The sequence below is a fragment of the Xiphophorus couchianus genome, chromosome 7 (assembly GCF_001444195.1).
Source record: "Xiphophorus couchianus chromosome 7, X_couchianus-1.0, whole genome shotgun sequence".
Classification (NCBI taxonomy): domain Eukaryota; kingdom Metazoa; phylum Chordata; class Actinopteri; order Cyprinodontiformes; family Poeciliidae; genus Xiphophorus; species Xiphophorus couchianus.
Genome location: NC_040234.1, coordinates 12534697 through 12547856, shown reverse-complemented (window position 1 = coordinate 12547856; position 13160 = coordinate 12534697). Strand labels below are relative to the sequence as shown.

At 39.3% G+C, this 13160-nt stretch overlaps 2 protein-coding genes across 2 annotated transcripts; one reads left to right on the top strand and one right to left on the bottom strand.

Annotated features, from left to right (window-relative positions):
• The first annotated feature begins 100 nt into the window (after window positions 1-100).
• xk (X-linked Kx blood group (McLeod syndrome)) lies at window positions 101-8869 on the top strand. Its single transcript, XM_028023306.1, has 3 exons — window positions 101-900; window positions 6315-6577; window positions 7108-8869. The coding sequence occupies exons 1-3, from the start codon at window positions 656-658 to the stop codon at window positions 8031-8033; spliced, it is 1434 nt and encodes a 477-aa protein (XP_027879107.1). The 5' UTR covers window positions 101-655; the 3' UTR covers window positions 8034-8869.
• Window positions 8870-9066: 197 nt separating this feature from the next.
• Window positions 9067-11733, bottom strand: LOC114148215 (dynein light chain Tctex-type 1). Its single transcript, XM_028023308.1, has 5 exons — window positions 11498-11733; window positions 10532-10573; window positions 10319-10442; window positions 10133-10210; window positions 9067-9674 (listed from the first exon to the last, which is right to left on the bottom strand). The coding sequence occupies exons 1-5, from the start codon at window positions 11534-11536 to the stop codon at window positions 9604-9606; spliced, it is 354 nt and encodes a 117-aa protein (XP_027879109.1). The 5' UTR covers window positions 11537-11733; the 3' UTR covers window positions 9067-9603.
• Window positions 11734-13160: the final 1427 nt, after the last annotated feature.

Genomic DNA, 13160 nt, shown 5'->3' with positions numbered 1-13160 from the left:
AAGAAACTGACTTCATTTTCCAGCAGGTCAGGTAAATGGTTTACTGACTATAGTCAGTCAACTAAAGTTTTGTTGACTGGCCAACAAAACATTCATGACCAAATACCTCAGAAAATCTTTGGCAAAAGCAGAGACACCAAGATCCAAAGATTCAGAAGAGCTGAAGGTCGCTATTAAAGCAACCTGCAGCTGATCATGCCTTATACTAATCATAAAGTAAATATTTCTGCAACAAAACTGCTCTTTTGCTGGTCTTATATAATAGTCCTATTCACATTTTTTTAAATAATCTGGGTTATTGGCTTCCAAGCTCTGTAAATCAGTATAACTCTGAACAATGCGTATACTACACCATCTTCACTGTTTAAACCTAATTACCAAACTCAATTAATTTGCTCGAGTTGTTGAAAAGCAGACTACATCACTGCATGTCATCGCGTCAACCTCGGTGTCACACAGCGCCCCCTGCCGTAACTCTTTGGTATAACATTGGCTGAGGACGCCTCAGTTCGCTGATTAGCAGCTGCAGAGGCGGCGTGCCCGTATGGTGGCTCGACGCCGTCCGCACGGCTCGGTGGTTCCCGTAATGGACGCGAGGACCCGGGGCGAAGCAGCGCGCCGCATCCCCCCGGATGGCGGAGTGGAGTGAGTGAGGATGCGCTTCCCCAGCTCCATCTTTGTGTCGGTGTCTCTGTTCACGGCCGAGACCACGGCAGCGCTGTACCTCAGCACCACGTACCGCTCCGCCGGAGACCAGATCTGGCAGGGTCTCACCCTCCTCTTCACGCTCGTCCCGTCCGTCCTGGTGCAGCTGACCCTCACCTTCATCCACCGGGACCTGAGCAGAGACAGACCCCTCGTCCTGCTGCTGCACATCCTGCAGCTCGGTCCCATTGTCAGGTCAGAGCTGGCATGTTTGTCTGTGGAGATGCAGTGGGTTCCTCCAGCTGTGCGCCGTGTCAGACGGGGACATGTCCCCATCAGTGGTGTGTAGGCGTGTGGGCGTGTGTGTGCACTCACCTAGTGTGTGTGTGTGTTTGAATCGTCTCTAACCTGCCTCATCTTGGATGTAGTTGCTGAAAATGCTCTGCGCACATGTTGTTGCTTGCGTCCCCTCTCTGCTTTTGTCTGGTTGTCCTCATGTTGATGCAGTATGATGCATGTGAGTGTCATTTAGATCGCAAGTAAACATCTGATCAATAGAGCCATCGATAAGTTCCACATTCCCCTGTGACATTTGACAGCTAAGTCTTCACACCTTCATCAAAATCACCCACTCAGGGTCTGATCCATGTCTGAAAATAGATTAATTCAGCACCAGGAAGCTCAGCAATGATGAAGGAACCATTAAACCAAACCTGCATCTCTGCGGTCTGACTGAACCATCTGGTTACAGGAACATGAGACCAATCTTGCTTTTAGGAAAACCTCCCTGTTGTGCACACACACCCACACCAACTCTGTGATCAATGTGCAAACAGCAGTAGATCTACTTTGGTGTAAAACCGACTCACCACTCTAATATCTAGGCTGCACTGTGACAGCTGACTTAGTGGCTGATTTGCAGAGCCACTAAAAGTATTTTGCATCTGTTTTGGTTATCTGTGTTTAAGCAGTGGCTTTTAAAAGTAAAACCTTTTCACATTTTTAATGGTTACAAACAAGATTGTAATTTTGTGGGATTTTATGTACTATGCCAACACTAAACAGTCATCAACTGTGAAAGAAAAAGATATACAGCACGGCTTTTCATTTTGTTTTTACAGTTAAAAATTGAAAACTGTTGTATTTAGTCCCCAAATGAGTTCATACTGTGGAGAACCAACTTTTGTTCTACACAAAACAAAAGGTTCTGTGTAGAACAAAAGTTACACAAAACTTTACAGTGTTGAAAAGCTGCAATAAAACCATTCTAAATTTGATAGATTGTGAAATGTTCAAATCTTGGGAAAATATCACAAAAGCTACCATTACTACACAATACAGACCACAGGTTTGAGATCTTTATTTGTAAAACCACACATAATTCTACTTCCCAATTGTGGGGTTACTTTATGTTGGCCTATTGCATGAAATTGTCATGACAAACATGAAAGTTAGTGACGTAAAGTGACGAAATGTTGAAAAGATGAAAGGTTATGACTGTTTTTGTAAGACGATGTAACAACCTGAATTGCTATCAAATTCTAAACTTACTTCATATTATGAGTTTAAAAAGTAACCTATTCATCTGCAAAGTTTTCCAGTTTTCAAACTCTTAACCATTTTAAAAATGCCAATTTACGTTTTGTTGGATTCTATTTTAATTAATGATTAGCTCATTTTGGGGCTTTAACTACTGTTCCCAAAGAAGTAATGTTTTCGCCTGTATTTGTTAATTAGTTTTCTAAATTTACAAAGAAAGAGAACAGTCATAATTTTTAATTTACCATAACCATGAAATATAAAACAATACTGCCCCTGCCCCACTCGTTGCTATGCACTGCTGATCAGCCAAAAGGCTATTACACAAGGATAATGTGTCTAGTTGTAGATGTTTCACAGTCATGTTGTATACAATAAATTTGTGTAGAACACCAATCATTCTTAAGGTACATGTTTGATTTATTTTTTTATTTTTCAGTAATGGGGAAATAAGGTAGTTTTACTTGTGCTCTCTATCTATGTTGTGTTTGTTGCGGTGAACACTAGACAGCGAATATGATACAGTAACTAAATTAACTTTACAAAGTTATAAAACAACAGGCTAAATGTAACCATTGTTGCCACAAATTTTACACAAATCAAAACTGAATGTGCATAATAAAATTTAATCTAAAAAAAAGTGTAGCAGAAGCTTTTTAAGTAAATGTTTAGTTTCTGCTTTTTAAAATGTTTATTTTTGAAAAGAACATTTCTTAATAGAAAATCCTTTCCCACTTACCAGAATTGCAGACTCTTCTGAAAATGTTTGTTTTATGACACATCTGTGTTTGTACAGGCAATGCCTCAAAGATTTTAATGTTGGGAAGATATTGGAGAATGAGGAGAAATATTAGTTTTTCAGGGCTTCCTAATCATTGTGGTGTACTCTTAAAACTGTGTTATGAACATATGGGAGTTGTAGAGCCCTAAATTACATTACTGTCATCTAGCAGCTCTGAAACTGACACTGTTTGCAGTCAAACCCCTGAAGTATTTGTAGGGTTATGACTCGGCATGTGAAGAAACTCTCTGTGCGACAATGCCTCAATCGAGACGGCTGTGTTGATGACTCGGTGACAACCTGTTTTGCTCTCACGTTGTTCCCCAGTAGCAGTCTCTGTCGCTCTGGCCTGTAGCAGTCTCTGTCCCCTCCAGTGCTCATTGAATCATTACTCTTCAGACATTTACATCTTCCCTGGGTGAAGCACGGCTCTAAGAATAGCGCATGTCACTGCAGGCTGCTTATCACCGACAGCACAAGCAGAGAGGGGAATGTCTATCTCTGCTGCAAACAGCCAAAGCGGCATTTTCTTGTCTTATCCAGACACAACAACGCTGAAATTATCTTCACCATTTTAACTCTGTCACTGCAGCTGGGACACCAACAGTTGTTGGGCTGGACTCGTAAAACGGCCTTCTCTGGTCTCTGAATTATTTCTAACTAGTTTTCTTTCTTCACAAAAGCTCATTTCCTCTTTTAGATGCTTCATGCAAAAAAATTTACTTAAGTTCATCTTGATAGTGCAGCAGAGCAGAAGCCAGAAAAAATCATTTCAGTACAAGGTTCGCATTCTGTTTACATTTTTCCTTTTGGGGTTTTAATCTGTTTATAAGCCCTCTGGAGCACAAAGTCCACAATTAAAGCAAGTTAGTAAGGAAAGTGAGCGGAGGGACAAACGTTGCACCGGAAGATCACCTTCACAAACCAACTGTAGAAGTTGGTTTGTGAAGTAGAAGTTGGAAATGACTTGCAAGTCATTTACAGTGCAAGTCACTGTAAATGCAAGTCACTTTGCATTTGCAGCAAAGTGACTTTGACATTGAGTCGACTGTAATCTTGATCCTGACCAAAATATCTTTTTAAAGTCAGATCCAGGTCATGGGAATATCTGATGGACCGCATCTTTATCCACATCAGTTCAGAGGTGTTACAGTTCAAGTTCCTTTTACGCCGGTCAGATAACAACTTTCGCAATAAATTGTCCCAGAAGTTATTGCAATAAACGATAATAATATTGTTGTTTTGAGACCATTTTCAATAGAAAGGTAACGGCATGACAATGTGCACATCCTTAAAGATCAATACACTTTAAATTCTAACATATATTTAACATTGGAACTTAGAAGATATTTTAAATATCCAAAACAAATTAACAAAACAACAAAAACAATTAAAATGAATTATGAAGTCTCTGTAAACAAAATTGTTCCTTCAAAAAAGGGCAAGATGAGACAACAACGCCAGACTGAAGAATTTTGTCAGCCAGTTTTTGGTAGAAAGAGAAAAACAATAAATTATAAAAACAGAAATTATTGAACTTGCTTTAATTTATCATGCGATTAATTGATTTATTGTTTATTGTGACATTCTTAGCTCCTTTCTGATTTTTCCCTCATGTACTTCCCTTCTTCATTGTGTTCAGTACCTTCCTGCTGTATAACAAACTGCCTTACAGTCTTGAGAAACTTGAACATTTTATATTTTATAATGAATGTGAAGCACTTGGAGCTCCTTGTAATGTTGGATCTGACAAAAGGAAGTAAAGTTTTTAAATGAATGTGTGGAACCCTTGTAGAACTGCAACAAGCTGAAACCCTCTTCCAGTCCGAATGCTTTAAGCGCTCCAGTCGTGTGTCTGATTTTCCTGCCGTGTTTTTGAACAGATAAACATTTGGTCTCTCTGTAGACCTGCGGCTTAAATCCTGACGTCGTGCTGTTTAATTGGCTGCTGATCAGCGCCACTCGACCCTCGGCTTGTTTGCCCGCGGTCTGCTCTTCAGAGTCTTTAATATTGCATTGGAAAATTATTGACGCTCCCTCACACTGATGGCTCTTTTGACCTCCATAATGACAAACTAGTAAATGCTGATGTAAATAACCCTAGCGGTGAAATTACCTCAGGCTTATTGCGCTTCTGCAGCATCTCAGTGCTGCAGCGTTTCACTATGTTTGTTGTGGTGAAACACTAATCAACACTAATCAATTTATTGTATGATAAATTAAAAATTAAAAGCAATAATAATAAGTACTGCTTAAAGAAAGTGTTTTAAGTATAAATTTAGATATTTTCTCATAAAATACTTTTAGTGTAAGATGAGGCAGAACAAAATTCAACATCAGTTTAAATGGTTTACAAATTATTATTGTTCAAGCTATTAACACTTTCTAAACCATTAATAAGTAGTCATAATCAAGCTACAAGAAAATTTTCAAACATGACTACTTCATTGGAGGATCATTAATTGGTCCAAAGTTGTTACTTACAGCTTCTTTTTCACCCTTTAAATACAAACACTATGCAGAAATGCCCAGGTCTGTACAGTCATGCAGCTTTCAGCTCCTTCACAATAAAGGTGAAAATCTGTAACCAGTTGCCAAAGACGTCCTTCATTCACCATTCTTGTGCACGAGATGCTGTAAATAATCTGAATGAACTAAATCGGAGAAGAAAATGTTAAAATAAGAATACATGTAAGCTGAAAATGAAACGTAATCGATCCATGATAAATTCTCAGAAGTGAAAGTGAGAAAAAAATAATATCTAGCAGTTGTAAAGCAGCCAATGTTTTCTCCAAAAACAAACCTTTACTATGTGAACTCAAACTTGCCTGAATATTTAGCTTCTGATGAATCACTGAACTAATATTTAGTTATATAACCACAGTTTCTCAAAACTGCTTCACGTCTGTGTTGCAAAAACTTTTAATTGCTTCTGTTAGGGAGTGATTTCAACCCGGACCTCACAGGTTTTCTAAGAGATTTGACGGACCACTCTATAATAAATCTTATTGGTGTGAAAGCAGGATGCTGCTTGCTGACTGACTTGTGTTTCAGTTCTCATTGAACCACCAATTTCAAGGGAATTTCCTCCTCAGCATAAGGCAGCATGAACATTATTCCAGTCTATTAATGATTTATAAAGTGTTTACAACTTCAATAACCAAACATTCTCCTTTCTCTTCTTCTGAAGGGAAGCTACACACCTGAGGAACATAATTTTTTTCTATAGGTTTCACAGATGACAGTACATACAGCAGAAACCAAGCAATTTTTATAGTCAGTAATGATATGCAACAGACTGAGTAATTCAGCATTAGTTTGTCATTGCCTCTGCTCTCTGCTGCTCCAGGTGTCTGGAGGCGTTCTGCATCTATGGCAGCGTGGGCCAAGTGGAGGAGCCCTATGTCAGCATCACCAGGAAGAAGCAGATGCCCCGCGAGGGTCAGTCAGAAGAAGTGGAGCGGCAGGTGGGTCAGGCCGAGGGGAAGCTGTTCACACACCGGGCCGCGTTCTCCCGCACCTCTGTGATCCAGGCCTTCCTGGGATCGGCTCCGCAGCTCACCCTGCAGCTCTACATCTGCGTGCTGCAGCAGGAGGTGTCCATCGGAAGAGGTGAGGAAGAGGAGTAGGTGTGTGGGGGAGGAATTAGTGCAAGTCTGTCACAACTGTGCTACAGTGTGGGCTGAGCTGGATGTTGAGTCCAAGTGGAGTTATGTAACAACCCCACTGGTACAGATGATAAAAATGCTGCTTTTCTCTCTTAAATGCCTCTCAGGTGAAAACCTTGGAGCAGGGGTGTCAAACTCCAGTCCTCAAGAGCCGCAGTCCTGCAGTTTTTAGATGTTCCACAGGTACAAAACACTGGAATGAAATGGCTTAATTACCTCCTCCTTGTGTAGATCAGTTCCACAGAGCCTTGCTAATGACCTAATTATTCTATTCAGGTGTGGTGCAGCAGAGGCTCATCTAAACGTTGCAGGGCAGTGGCCCTCCAGGACTGGAGTTTGACACCTGTGCCTTAGAGAGTCAGATTATAACTCATAGTGTTCAGACGCAAACTGTACATGGTACTTTGTCTCTGATGTGGAGTCCTACACTTTTAACAGATTTTGCCTTCTTCTTTTTCTCCCTCTCTCTGTTAGGCACACTGATGGTGATCTCCCTTCTGTCCATTGTGTATGGAGCGCTGCGCTGCAACATCCTGGCCATTAAGCTCAAATACGATGACTACGAGGTGGACATCCGACCCATGGCTTACCTCTGCATCTTCCTGTGGAGAGGCTTCGAGATCGCCACGCGTGTGGTAGTCCTAGTTCTGTTCAGCTCCGTCCTGCAGCTCTGGGTCCTGCCTGTGGTTTTCCTGAATTTTTCGGTTTTCTTCTTCTACCCCTGGATCCTCTTCTGGCAGAGTCACTCACCGTTCCCCGAGAACATAGAGAAGACCCTCACCAGGGTGGGGACCACCATTGTGCTGTGCCTGCTGACGTTTCTCTACGCAGGCATCAACATGTTCTGCTGGTCGGCCGTGCAGGTGAAGCTGAACGACCCGGACCTCATCAACAAGTCCCAGAATTGGTATCGCATGGCCGTGTACTACATGGTGCGATTTGTGGAGAACGCCTTGCTGCTCCTGCTGTGGTATATGCACAAAACGGACTTCTACGAGTTCATCTTCGCGCCTCTGCTGGTGCTGCAGCTGCTGCTGGCCTACGCCATGGCCATCTTCTTCATGCTGGTTTTCTACCAGTTCTGCCATCCGTGCCGGAGGCTCTTCTCCTCCAGCATGACGCAGGGCCTCTGGGATTGCTCGTCCTTCCTCTGCGTCTTGTGTACCTCTGCTTCCCCTCACAACAGGCCAATGGGGAGGGCGGTACTGGAGACATCTGTCCACCAAGAACCATCTAACAACCAAGTTCCCGACACATCCAGCGACAGCGCAGACGACGTGCCAAACGACACCACATTTGATGTTCTCAATGACACGATCTATGATGTTCCTAATGTGGAAAACAGCATCAGAGGTGGAGTCAACGGGGACGTAAGCCACAGTATGTCCTGCAACGTCTGAAGCATCACAGTGGTCCCAATTCAGCAGACTTTTTGTAACCTTTAAAGTGCCACATCTGTCCCTCTGTTGGTCTTTCAGTTCTTCGATTTCATATTTCAATGTCTGCTTTTAAGAAAAGACAAATTTAGATTCATTGTGGCTACAAACAAACAGATATGATGATTGCTCATATTTCCAGCCAGCACCTTCCTTCCTGCAGCCTTTGGGCCATGCTGTTTAGGGATAACCTAGAACCAACACATTTAATGTGATTGTATTAGTGTCCCATTTTGGCATGGATGCATGCAGGTGTCCAACCTCAGATGAGGTGCAACAGCTTTTAAGAAGAAAACTCGCCAGTTTTATGGCTGCAAGCAATCAGCTTTTTTTTACTCTTCCAATAATAGCTTTGCGGTTATCACACACTGCTTCTGTGATGTGCTCATGCTTGATGATGAGATGTTTCACATGATATTGTAAAGCACAGGCATTTCCAAGAAGCATTAATATGTATTTTGCACGTTTACATAAGAAAATGTCTTTTTACTCAACAGTCGAGCAGCCATAGTGACGTGAAATGCTTTTTGTCTCATCACTTTGGATATTCAGAGTGCACAAAATAGACTAACTGTATAAAGAAAAATCACTAAAAGTTGTTTTCAATCTTAAATGTAACTTTACATTTGAGAGAATCAGTGTCTTTGCACCGTATCTGCAAAGGAATTGCCAGAATGCTTCTGTTCGTACAAATACGCAGCCTTTAATGCCAAAAAATAAAACATTCTGAGACACTTGAAGTGTTACATAAGATAAATGCCTAGTTAAAAATAAATCTAGATTTATATGTGAAGACTGCACCCGTTCTGTTTTCATGCTGTGCTCTGTTGACATCTATTGGCCAATTACTTGAACTGCATTACATATAAATATATATGCATATATATATATATATATATATATATATATATATATATATATATATATATACACACACACACATATACAGTATATACAGTATTTGCTTTAAGTAAAAGAAATAACATACACACACTGGTAAAATATGGACATTAACTTTTATTTACTGAACATCAATAGTTTTGAAGCTGCATTCAAGGAATTTAACCCCGAAAATGAGAAAAGACCTCCAAACTACATGCACAGAACAAATAACGTCAATATAAATTAATAGAAAACACTATAGCAAATTAACATTTACAAAAACACGCCTTTTTCTTCCACATCTTTCTGCAAAATCAGAAAATGTAGTCTAACCTTTGAGCTGAATGTTTTATGAGGTATCATGACGTTTAGCATTTTCTAAGTATAAATAAGAAAGTACAACTATTGCAAAGAGGATTGAGACCAATTAGTGTTGCAGACTGTCATTTATTTTGATTGAAAATAAGTTCTACCAGCCCGGTTTTCTGAAAATAACCTTCATCCACACGGACACCAGTTCACATACGCAGAGCTGCCCGAGGGCAGAAACCGAGTCCTGGGAGGATTTCGTCTCAGGACCTGGTGTCACTTTGATCTCGGCTTCGGAGCTGACGGCGCTTGGAGGGAGAGCGTCTGCAGCTCGGCGCCGCTGTCACATCGCCACAGCAAACACACTGACCACACAGTACATGGTGCGGTTCTCCCACCGGACCGTGCAGCTTCCTGAAAATGCAAAAAAAAAAAAAAAAAACATTTACAAAAATGTTGCCTTTAAACAGAATCAACAGCTTAGATGGCTACAGAAATTAACATTAACCAAGCAGTCAAACTGCAATCAATGCAAGAGGTTTGTGAAACAATGTGATTCTTTGATGTAGTTTGTTTCAAATTATACAATTTGAGGTGAAATCAAAGAAAAGAGAGAAAAGAACAGCTTGTTTGAACATGGCTGGTTTACTTTCATCCTTAAGAACTTGTTACTGATCATGAACCATACAAATTCAGCATTCTTTCTTAATTCTCATGGCACAACTTTTTACTGAAATAACTGTTAGCTTAATGCTTTGGAATTAGTTTCCAAAGCATTGGTTTTAGTCTATGATTTTAAAGATACTCAAATAAATCATCAGCAGGTGGTTTTAGCACTCAGTGCCACACAACCCAGCTCTACCGTCTCCTACCGTCTGTAGTGGTGTCCCAGTAGCAGGAATTGGCTGTGTGGAGACCTGCACCGCTCTTCTGCATGATGGTACAATTCACTGAATCACAACAAACAGTGTTACACATATGCACATTACACCTTATGTATTTAACCAAGTAGAAGCTGTCTACATCGTCACATGTGAATAGTGCAAATGGTGGCTCACCGATGTATTTGAAGGGGCGACCCTGCTTCACCAGGTGAGTCAGTGAATGCTCAACGATGTTGGCGGTCCACTGGTTCACTTTGTTGTGGTTATAGTCTGTTCCACCGATCACTCCTTCGATACACTGAGGCAAAGCAACAACCAGGGGAATTTTCACATGTACTGCATTCGAATGAAGTTTGCTACTCATAATTTTAAGGTGTAAAATCTTACCTCCTTCACCAAGACACTTGTCTCGTCAGTGTTGAAGTTGCCCTGCAGGATGGGTTTGAAAGAAACACAATGAAAGGAAACATGAAGTTGGTTTTACAGAACAGCAAACCACTCTTTTTAAAAAATTTATTTAGTAGTATAGGTTGAATATCATGTCAACTATACTATCCATCACTGAAACACAGTAAAAAACAGCACTGTACAGCTAATTCAGTTTATATGGAATTTATTTTCTCTTTGCTTCATTAACAGTTTTTAGACTTTGTAGAAGAGAAAGAGCAGACTGATGACAATCTTTAAATAACAACTTCACCCACAGAAATAATCCACAAGGTTTATAAACAGTTTTACATGTTAACATGATCTAAAATGAAACAAAAATTAATAAAAACATTTCCAGATTCATTCATTATTATGATTGTGACACAACGCAAAAGTTAAGTTGGCTTTAAAATTAGCAAAACATTGGTCAGCTGAGTTTAAAAATCCCATGTTAGATCTGAATTTTATCCTACAGATTAGGATATTATTTAAGGAGACATTTTAATCTATAACTTTACTTATTTTTTAATGATAAGTAAAGTTATCATTAACCTTAAACCCTGATTGGACACCGTTAAGAGGCCAAAAGGACACAGAAATAACTGCCTTGCATTTGTCTTGTTCTGAGTATAAGTGCAACATCAAGTGATTTATTTTCAGTTTAGTTTTATTACCCTATCTGTTTAATTGAATTAAATCATTTTTGCAGTATATGTATGGTCCCTCAGTTAGTACACCTGTCACTGTCTTTTTTTTTTTTAATATCGCAGATGTTAAACAAAGAGAAAATGATGCAGAGAGAGCAACCACACCCATCAGCTAACTGACTGCGCTAACAGCTAACTGCTTTGACAAACGGACACGGATTTTAAACGTTAACCGTAGAGCTTTTTATGAATGTATAAGAATAAAAAATAACTTCACATCATCCCCAGAGGTGTACTCCTCCATCCCTGTCAGCATACAAAACACCGCCTGTCTCTTCTCTTTGTGATGATCCCTGGTGATTGTTTTTCCTGTTGAAGCGCTTCTTCTTCTTCTCTAGGAGAGGTTTACACCGAGTGTTGGCGCCGCCTACTGGTCTGAATTATGAGTCCGTCGTGGGCTATTTAGGTTTCAGGGATTTGTAAACTCCGTTATGTCTTTTTTTCAGTGGAATGAGACTCTGGTAGGGAAAAAAAAAAAGTTTGTAATATATCAGTTAGCTTAATTTGCAGTTCTGGATTCTTACTTTTGAGTCTAAACAAATGACCACCTTCTTAAGAGAAGCTTCAAAATCTATATCACATGCAATCATTTTATAATTGCTCGTATGCCTGAGGATCCCTAGAGACACACATTTTAACAGCTAGTATTGGAAATGAAGCACCAAGATCTGTTTCAGTGTCTTTAATTTAAATTTTCTTCTGTTTTTTTGTTTGTTTTTTAAATAAACCTTCCATTTAAAGTGCCTCAGTTTGTTCTGAAATATCTCTTTTATGACAACCATTTAGCTAGGAATAGAATAGAATAGAATAGAATAGAATAGAATTATCCTTTGTTGAGCACATATACAAGATGAGAGAAATTATGCTTCTCCACTATCATTCAGTGCTTGCATAGTGTTAGATATTGAAGACATTGACTGAATGGATTCAATAGGTTTTCTTTTACAACTATACCAGTTGGCACAATAAACTTAATCTGAGTGTCTTTTATAACCAGGAAAAAATAGAATGTTTGTAATTGAATTTGTGTATGATTTGATACGTTTCTAGATGTAAACTGGACCTGTTTGTCTCACGAACGTGCCTTGCAATGGCATTGGTGGTAAATTAGAGTCCAATAAATAAACTGAATTGAAAAGAATTAAAACACTTTGCATGGATTTTCCAATTTGCCATTATTAGCTATAAGAAAAAAAACAATTATTTCCAAAACATAAGCAAAAACAAATATATATATATATATATATATATATATATATATATATATATAACCACAAATCAGTAGGCACACCATTTAGTTACAAGATGGTACTTAAATGGTTTTTGTCTTTGATTTTTTAAATATATATACATGTTCCAATATTTAAATTTTTTTGTGATGCTATTTATAATTTATAAAACATCATGATTCAAGAAGATTACAAATATTTTTTTCCTTTTTATCTAAATTCTTATTGTTTTCAGTAAATAATAATTAAACAATATGTATTAACAAACTATCTATCTATCTATCTATCTATCTATCTATCTATCTATCTATCTATCTATCTATCTATCTATCTATCTATCTATCTATCTATCTATCACAAAATAAAGTCAATTTAGGACAATAACAGTGACCAGAAGCCAATTTTTCATCAGCTGTCCCCCGAAATGTGAGTATAATTCAATAAGAGCAGCTCTGAGAGAAGTGCATTAGATCACGGAGCTCTCAAACAAGGTTATTTCTTATGTACCACAGCAGCAAACGAGATCAATATCTGTTGATCTCATCTGTGTCTCACAGCGCTGTTTATCTAAACTGACCAGTGTTTCATCCGGACCTCCAGTCCCCACGGTCACTGTGCGGCTGGCAGCTCCTCTGAAACAGAACCAGACTC

Excerpts from the sequence above, each read along its gene's own strand:
- xk (XM_028023306.1), top strand. The coding sequence starts at position 656 with ATGCGCTTCCCCAGCTCCATCTTTGTGTCGGTGTCTCTGTTCACGGCC. Across the intron at positions 901-6,314 it reads CAGCTCGGTCCCATTGTCAG|GTGTCTGGAGGCGTTCTGCA; the intron begins GTCAGAGCTGGC and ends CTGCTGCTCCAG. Across the intron at positions 6,578-7,107 it reads GGAGGTGTCCATCGGAAGAG|GCACACTGATGGTGATCTCC; the intron begins GTGAGGAAGAGG and ends TCTCTCTGTTAG.
- LOC114148215 (XM_028023308.1), bottom strand. The coding sequence starts at position 11,536 with ATGCTGACAGGGATGGAGGAGTACACCTCTGGGGATGAT. Across the intron at positions 10,443-10,531 it reads CAAGTGTCTTGGTGAAGGAG|TGTATCGAAGGAGTGATCGG; the intron begins GTAAGATTTTAC and ends GCTTTGCCTCAG. Across the intron at positions 9,675-10,132 it reads CTGGGACACCACTACAGACG|GAAGCTGCACGGTCCGGTGG; the intron begins GTAGGAGACGGT and ends TTGCATTTTCAG.